The sequence below is a fragment of the Raphanus sativus genome, unplaced genomic scaffold, assembly GCF_000801105.2.
Source record: "Raphanus sativus cultivar WK10039 unplaced genomic scaffold, ASM80110v3 Scaffold0587, whole genome shotgun sequence".
NCBI classification, from domain to species: Eukaryota; Viridiplantae; Streptophyta; class Magnoliopsida; order Brassicales; family Brassicaceae; genus Raphanus; species Raphanus sativus.
This window is the reverse complement of record NW_026615905.1, coordinates 26,337-34,648: the sequence shown is the minus strand read 5'-3', so window position 1 is coordinate 34,648 and position 8,312 is coordinate 26,337. Positions and strand designations below refer to the sequence as shown.

Here is an 8,312-nt window from a genome sequence, read left to right as displayed (position 1 = left end):
CGTACTATATTATATGTTAACAAAATAAAATACTTCATCGGAGAACGAAAACACTGAAGTTAAGTTTTTTCAGAGACTATATTTATATAAATATATGTTAATTATGTCAGTGGATTATTACATTTAAAAACTATTAGTAGAATATTTTACGTAAGAAAACTAATTAAGAAGATTGGTAGGCTAAAAAAGGAGGCAAAGAAGATAGAAGAGAGAGTGACTTCTCTCCGTCATATCTTTTCTTCTCTTCCTTTTGCTCTGTGAGAGACTAATCAGTTTTATTTTAATTTAAGGAGTTCCTGAGCAAACTCTTAGTAACAAAGTAAACAAGAAAAGGAGAGTCCAGAAAGAGAAAGCCAGAGAGAGAGAGAGAGAGCTAGAGAAAACGATACCTAAGTTCAATTTTATCTTCTCTCTCTTTTCTATGCAGGAAAGTCCAAAGGTATCCTATTCGTCTCTGCTCTCTCTATTGCATCTGATACATGCATATCTATAGATATGTAAATATATATTTCTGTATGTGTTATTTTGTTCATCAGTTGATGTGTGTATATATATATATTTTTTTGATCAGAATATATATATATATATATAACAGCATATGACCTAGTTGATCATCTCACTCTTTCTTAGTTATGTTTCAAATGATTTGTTTGAATCATTACAGGATCCGAGGCAGAAGGAGATATACTATTTATATATATCATGAAGAAGAAGATTGAAAGCTTCATATGGGAATAGCTAAAAGCCTAACACACCTCCTACTACTACAGTTCTGTTGAAGTCTATATTTGCTATTTCTATGTCCCAAGATTATCATCATCATCAACAACACCAAGGAGAAATCTTCAACTTCTCTAATGGATTCGACCAATCAGATTCTCCTAATTTAAAGCAAGAACATCAAAGGATACGAGAGATGGACGAGGAATCCTCAGTCCCTAGAAGTGGGATTCCTGTCTACGAACCTGCCGGAATGTTATCAGAGATGTTTAATTTCCACAGAAGCAGCGGTGGTGGAGGAGGAGTAGATCTTGACCACTCCCAATCTTTCCGGTTAAATAGACAGTTACTTGAGCAGCAACATCAGAATATTCCGGCCATAAATGCTACGGATTCAGCCGCCGCCATGCGGCTATTCTTAATGAATCCACCGCCACCGCAACAACCACCATCCACAAGGAGCCACCACGGTTCTTCAACTCTTCACATGTTACTACCAAATCCATCTCATCATCAAGGCTACACTAATACTATGTCTATGCATCAGCTTCCTCACCAACAGCTGACGTGGCAGCCTTCCTCCGATCATCACAACAGACAAACCGAGATCGGGACCGTCCACGTGGAAAACAGCGGTGGGCAAGGCTTGTCCTTATCTCTCTCGTCGTCTTTAGAGGCAGCAGCAAAAGCCGAAGAGTATAGAAAAATTTACCATGGAAGCAACTTATCATCTCATCATCAATTCAATGAATTCAAGACTCTTCTTGCTGACTCCTCTCAACATCATCATCATCAAGTATCAAACCAATTCTTATCATCTCCGGCTGCTGCTTCTTCATCTTCTTCCGTAGGAGCAGTCACTATCTTGAGAAATTCAAGGTACACAAAGGCAGCTCAAGAGTTGTTGGAGGAGTTTTGTAGCGTTGGAAGAGGATTTTCTAAGAAAAACAAACTTAAGAACAATTCAAACCCTAATACTAGTGCTGGCGACGATAGCAGTAGTGGTGGAGGTGGAGGTTCACCATCGTCGGCCGGAGCAAGTAAGGAACATCCTCCTCTATCGGCCTCTGATCGGATTGAGCATCAAAGAAGGAAAGTGAAGCTACTCACCATGCTTGAAGAGGTACTCCTTTGGTTTCAATCTCTTGACTTGGTCTTTTAGTGATATTCACACATTTTACGTAGATAACATGAAATTCCATAAAAATCATATTGTTTAAGTCAAATACACCATTAATCCAATGAGTTATTACAAAAAGACAAGAAACATGATACTGTCTGGATTGATTAATATTTGTTTTGTCTCTATTAATCTATTAGAATTGGTCATAGTTCCATCGTTTTGCTAGTCTGACTACGCAATCATACCATCATTTATACTAGAAAGTTTAAATTTTAATCATTTTATTACTGTGTTGGGATCGTATTAAAAGGTTTTGTTGAGAGAATTTTGATGCTTAAAGTTTGGTGGAGTCGATTAATCAAAGAAAAATCATTGCAATTAATTAAACTGGCGTTTCCATCTCCATGTAAGCTACTCCCTCCGACGTCCTAAAACTAGCCCTTAACGTTACTCAATTATTTTACCCATAATTGAGTTATTATATTGTTTAGTTGACTTATCTTATTTTCACTAAAGGAGTTATTTTATTTTTGTGCTCGAGGATACGATAAAACGGACTATTGCTAGGAAAACAAACACTTTTGGAGTATATTATCTGCCCTTTAAGTTTTCTTACTATCTCATATGAACATAACATAACTAATGACATTTGTTTATTTATCATTATATACTTGTACACAACTAGTGACATACTAGTATTTTATTCCATGGAACTTGTACACAAATATACCCCCCCCCCCATGAGAAAGTCTCTACACAATTATTAATCACGTGAATATATAGCACAAAGGTTAGAAATAACATTGATTATAAGATAAAGGGATATTACTTGTCAAAAAAAAAGATAAAGTAATATTATATTATGTATGGACTGTATATTGTATAGTTTTATTTTGTTGGCAGGTGGACAGACGGTACAACCATTACTGCGAGCAAATGCAGATGGTTGTGAACTCTTTTGACATTGTAATGGGCCACGGCGCGGCGATACCATACACTGCATTGGCTCAAAAGGCTATGTCGAGGCATTTTAGATGCCTTAAGGATGCCGTGGCAGCTCAGCTTAGACATAGCTGTGAACTTCTTGGGGACAAAGATGCAGCCGGAATATCTTCTCTTGGATTAACTAAAGGGGAAACGCCGCGGTTGCGTTTGCTAGAACAGAGTTTGCGTCAGCAACGTGCGTTTCATCAAATGGGGATGATGGAACAAGAAGCTTGGCGGCCACAACGCGGTTTGCCTGAACGCTCCGTTAATATCCTTAGAGCTTGGCTCTTCGAGCATTTCCTCCACCCGTAAGTCAATTTTTTTTTTATCTTATACTTTTCATTATTCCTTATTAATCAATTGCGTTAAAGTATTTAATTTCCTGTTATATCATCACAGCTTTCTTTAGTTTTGTGTCTGTGGAATTTTGCTATTTTATTGTTAGTGATAGTTATCGAAAAAATGGAAATAAAGCAAAAGAGTAGTGTTTCTGTACCTTTCACCTCTCTGTCAATTGCTTTATGAGTAAAACAAAACAGAAAAAATGAAATCTAAGTTAAAGAAGGAAAACAATTGGATCTATGCTAATGTAATCATCAGCTTTTCTTTTGTCTCTTAGATTCTCACGCCCTTGTTGGCAAAAAGGAGGAGAAAGCCTGTACTTTTTCTTGCATATACTTGATTGTATTGTTTAATATAAAAGAAAAAAGAAAATTAGTTTGAATCTAGGGCAAAGATAGAGTGATGTCATTTTCTGGTCTCTTTCTCAGGTATCCAAGCGATGCAGATAAGCACCTCTTGGCTCGTCAGACTGGTTTATCCAGAAATCAGGTCAGTCTAAAATTATGTTATAGGGAATATATATTCCATATATATACTATATTAGATACATTAACACAATAAAATAAAAGTATTCATTAATTTAATACTTGGCTATCTTTAATCAAGTTGTGTTTGGGGATTATCTTAGTGTTAGACGAAATCGTGGATAGTTTTACTATATATACAACTGGTGATAGTGATCGGAGTGTTCACTTCTAATGAGTTACCTTGTAGTAACATGTAGACTTAAGTACATGATATCTAGTATTTGATATCAAGTACATGATATCATATACATTCATATATACATGAATGTTTTTTCCTTTGCGTTAGTATACATGATATCAGTATTTGTTTGAAAATTATAAACAAAAACAGAAAGAGTAGTCTCGTTTAGCTAGTCGTTTGCGTTTGTTAGATATTTGATAAAATACTAGCATTTTTCTTCTTCCATAAACATGATCCTAGCATTTTAAACTAGCTAGTAATATAACCAGTAATATGATTTCCGTTTATAAAAAAACTTTACGATGTATAAACAAAAAAAAAACAAGAAATAGAACTCGGTTACCATTTTGCATACACTTGCAAACGATAATTTATAACAAACAACAGTTAGTGTTTATAATAATGAGTTAACATCCCAGGAGAAAGATAGATACGATAAACCTAACTTATTTCCTGAATAGACTACGTAACTAGTAACTAACTTGAGACAAATCTCTTGTTTCTTTCCTTTGTTTGGTTAGATATGACAGAGGGAGACCATGTGTTTAGCCTTCCACTCACGAGTAACTTTTCTTGGGATTCGTTATTTTTATTATTACAAACATAGAAGAGAGAGAGAGAGCGTATGTTTATGAAAGAGAAAGCGATCGACATTAAAGACTCAAAAGGGACCATTTCCCTCAAGTACATCAAAATTTGCAGCTTTCAATTATCCCGAAGAAACCCTCAATTTCTTGCATTCATTTAATAACCAAATGACAAACAAAAAAGAGCCCACAATTTATAATTATTAACTTGGTAAACGTTTTTTGTCTTTTTCATTCAGGTATCAAACTGGTTCATAAATGCTAGGGTTCGATTATGGAAACCAATGGTGGAAGAGATGTATCAACAAGAATCAAAAGAAAGAGAAGAAGGATTAGAAGAAAACGAACAAGAAGATCAAGAAACAAAAAACAACGACAAGAGCACAAAAACCAACAACAATGAAAGCAACTTCACTGCCCTTCGGACCACAACACAAACTCCAACGACAGCTGCAACCCCACCAGACGCAGGCCAACGTCTAAGATCAGCTGCCGATATCAATGCTTACGAAAACGACCCTTCATCCTCCTCCTACTCCAACGCCGCCGCCGCAGTAGTCTCTAACTACGGTGGTTCAGCCGCTTTTTCTGCGGTTGCAACGTGCCAGCAAGGTGTTGGTGGATTTGATGATGCTGAAATGGATGGTGATAATGTTATAAGGTTTGGTGCAAACCCTACTGGTGACGTATCACTCACGCTTGGTCTACGCCATGCTGGCAATATGCCGGATAAGAACGCCTCTTTCTGCGTTAGAGATTTTGGTGGGTTTTAGTTCGGTTTTGCTACTCCATTTCTTTGATTAACTTACTATATAGTTTTCTTATTCTTTTGTCACACCGATGGATTCAAAACCTATTTAATACTATCTCACAGGTCACAACAATACTTTAGTTTCCTCTTGCAAACAGAAGAAAAACAATATGACAGCATAATGTAATATCGTGAGATGAGCATATATAGAAACATTACAAAAGTTTCTCTCTGCCTTTCGAGCAAGCCGGTAAGATGATATTTGAAAGAACACAAACATTGGAGATTCAGACAGCCTCTTCATCGTCCAAGAGCAAACAATCTTTTATCTTCTCCCTGAAAAAATAATTTGGAAAACAACGTTACAATAGTGTTAAACCAAAGGTTTCAAGAGGCTCAAGCAATGACATGTGACTAATTAGAGATGCTCACCTGAGATATGTTTGACTGTCAAACTTTTGATGATGCTTTACTTGGGAGATCATGTGATGTGGTAGTAAGGAGCCGAAATGCTCAAGAGATGAACGATCTTGTGGAAGTATTTGGAACCGGCAACTTGAACAGCATGCAGCAAAAAGGGCATCAGAATCATGGCATCCTTCAAAAGTATTCAAATCCGATGAGTCAGAATCATTTAGTGGGCCGTTGCAGATGGGACAGAATGCTTCTGTAGTCATGGAACCGTCATATTTGAGATTGAATTTCTTCAGACGCCTCTGAGTAGCCATAGGAACACAGGAGTCGTCCGTTTCAGGAATCTTATTGAAGTAAAACGGAGTAAGCTTTGCAGCTGTTCGTACAATTGTGCACTCCCGTGATGGATTCTCTTCCTGCGCAAACACATAACTAAGTATGCTCATAACAACCAGATTAATGATGGACTACAAGAAACCAAGAAGTTGATTTTTGTCACCTGCAACAGAGCAACGAATGAAGACACCAAGTCATTGATTCCGGATTGAGGATGTTGATCCCGAGCCAACTCCACAGTCTTTAGACTGTCCTGACCATAATGGGTTAGATGTTATACAATAGTTGAAAAATAAAAGCGAAGAATATTGACAAACTCGGTTAATATACGAACCCATCCAAATGGCAGAGTCTAGTTATTTCCTGCCAAACACAATCTCGAAGTGGCAGGACAACGGGAACCTTCCACCTCGCATCAACATGCTGAATATCTGCTGATAGTGAATAACCTCGTCCCTGTCTCAAAAGAAAATGCAAAGTCAAAGTCTTCGATCGAATGAATGTAGTCTAAATATCTAGGCTCTTTGATGTAACAATTGTGTTCTCTTTCAAGCCTGAAAATATAAGTTTACAGGACAGAGTAAGCAGAACAAACCTTGACAGTGGCCGTAAGAACATGGGAAGCGAGTCTCGACGTGCATGATCCTACCACTAACCTGTTGTACCCATTCTCAGAAGCAACCTAAAAACAATCATCAAACAACATTAGATCAAAGATATCTCCAAGCCGGTTCTTTTTTTATATATATTCCCAATAGACACAAAAGCGAAACAAACCTTTTGCAAAGACAACATCTTGAGATGCAGCAAAAGGTCTTCTTTTCCAGTCTCATCACTAACAGAATCCAACAGCTTCACAAGCCTATCCCTTGCTTCAACAGACTCTGAACCAAACACGCTTTCGATAGGAACAACATGAAGATCCTTCTCAGGTGGAGACATACTCAACACAGTGGACCTCACCCACGCAACCGCATCCCCCATCTCACTGGAAAGAGCCGGAGGATACGCAGCACTCTCATCCACAAACGCAACACCAACACCAAACACAGGTAAAGACCTATCACGACTCGCCTCGTAATTCCTCAAAGCCTTGACTTGCAGCTCGTGCACAAACTGAAGAGCAACCCTAAACAACACATCAACACGTTTTAGATGATACAAACACTAAAACATACAGAGGAAGAAAGAAAGAGAGCCAAAACCTGGAAGATGAGCCGCCAGAGAAAGCAACAAGAACGTTATCTGAAGGAGTGATCATGGCGTGTGAAGTAACAGCGAGACGGAACTTCCCATAGACGTTGCTCCTGAAACAATCCGCGCAGAATCTTCCGTCGTCTGAGCCACCATCGCCGAACGTCATCGGCTCATTGGATTTACACTTGAGGCATACACTCTCCTTCTTAGCACCAATAACTTCCTCCTCTGCCTTGCTTCCATTTTCCTTCTCACGGCCACAGGAACCGGACTCACAGCCAGATGAATTACAAGCCATCTCTAAGCTAAGACAATACAGTAACCGCCATTAACGAGCTTCTTAAGAGATTGTTCAGATTCAAAATCGAAACAAACACATCTAGTGAATCCTAAATCAAACGAAGTATACAGAAAAAGGAAAAGAGAATCTAGGTTTCTGCTTAGTGGTGGATTACCAGTTTCAGGTGGGAAGAGAGTCGCCGCGATGCTTCAGCTGCAGCAGCTCCAGTCTCCGTCGTAGAGGAAGAAGAAAGGGAGAATAGTAAAACCTTGGTAGACAGAGGGGAGAGGCCCAAGTATTGCTTTTAATAGAAGCCCAGATATATTTTAAAGGCTCATCAAATATTATATTGAAAGCCCAGATTTATGTTTTTCGTCCGGTATGATCAGACTGCATGCTGTTTTTTTCCTCCTATACCGGGATGATGTTCTCGCTGTCTTTGCGACCGGGAGAATAATGACTAGTGAACGTTGGATTCTACTTAGGTCTCGTCATTGTCCACAGTCAGTATATAAGAAAGTTTTTAATAGCTAAGTTATTTTTAAAATAGCAGATTGATGAGTTATGTTTTGTTAAATAATGACTTGGCTCGCTAGTATCAATTATGCTAACGATCGCTACTATCACTTTTAACAGTATTGAAAAAGGAGGGTTGATTCAACTAAACCATTATGGTTTTTGTTTTAGCCACCTAGACCCCTAATGAGACGAGTGGACAAAAAGAATGTGACAATCACTATCTTCAAGAATACGAACAAATATTATTGGTTGTCCACATCCTGTGAACATTTGGAGATATTTTATTTTCTCATTAAAACGCATAAAGAGGACTAGTGAATGATACGAAAGTTTTAAGGAAATAAGTAA

The 8,312-nt window shown here is 37.9% G+C and overlaps 2 protein-coding genes across 3 annotated transcripts; one reads left to right on the top strand and one right to left on the bottom strand.

Moving 5' to 3' along the window:
• Positions 1–117: 117 nt before the first annotated feature.
• Positions 118–5,358, top strand: LOC108842447 (BEL1-like homeodomain protein 2). Its single transcript, XM_018615364.2, has 5 exons — positions 118–439; positions 665–1,843; positions 2,747–3,138; positions 3,601–3,661; positions 4,707–5,358. Exons 2-5 carry the CDS (start codon positions 800–802, stop codon positions 5,238–5,240), a joined length of 2,031 nt encoding a protein of 676 aa, XP_018470866.2. The 5' UTR covers positions 118–439; positions 665–799; the 3' UTR covers positions 5,241–5,358.
• LOC130494305 (cytoplasmic tRNA 2-thiolation protein 2-like) lies at positions 5,311–7,779 on the bottom strand. Of its 2 annotated transcripts, none has more exons than XM_056997310.1 (8): positions 7,621–7,779; positions 7,174–7,470; positions 6,746–7,097; positions 6,564–6,650; positions 6,303–6,424; positions 6,132–6,216; positions 5,651–6,048; positions 5,311–5,554 (listed from the first exon to the last, which is right to left on the bottom strand). In XM_056997310.1, exons 2-8 carry the CDS (start codon positions 7,461–7,463, stop codon positions 5,506–5,508), a joined length of 1,383 nt encoding a protein of 460 aa, XP_056853290.1. In that variant the 5' UTR covers positions 7,464–7,470; positions 7,621–7,779; the 3' UTR covers positions 5,311–5,505. The 2 variants fall into 2 exon arrangements, with proteins under 2 accessions (XP_056853290.1, XP_056853291.1); XM_056997311.1 differs by having other exon boundaries at positions 7,174–7,465; positions 7,621–7,767.
• Positions 7,780–8,312: the final 533 nt, after the last annotated feature.

Bases quoted from the DNA above. Each gene is read 5' to 3' on its own strand.
- LOC130494305 (XM_056997310.1), bottom strand. From the start codon at position 7,463: ATGGCTTGTAATTCATCTGGCTGTGAGTCCGGTTCCTGTGGCCGTGAG. The intron at 7,098-7,173 runs GTTTTGGCTCTC...TGTGTTGTTTAG, and splicing joins TCTGGCGGCTCATCTTCCAG to GGTTGCTCTTCAGTTTGTGC. The intron at 5,555-5,650 runs GTGAGCATCTCT...TTATTTTTTCAG, and splicing joins GACAGTCAAACATATCTCAG to GGAGAAGATAAAAGATTGTT.
- LOC108842447 (XM_018615364.2), top strand. From the start codon at position 800: ATGTCCCAAGATTATCATCATCATCAACAACACCAAGGAGAAATCTTC. The intron at 1,844-2,746 runs GTACTCCTTTGG...TTTTGTTGGCAG, and splicing joins TACTCACCATGCTTGAAGAG to GTGGACAGACGGTACAACCA. The intron at 3,139-3,600 runs GTAAGTCAATTT...TCTCTTTCTCAG, and splicing joins TTCGAGCATTTCCTCCACCC to GTATCCAAGCGATGCAGATA.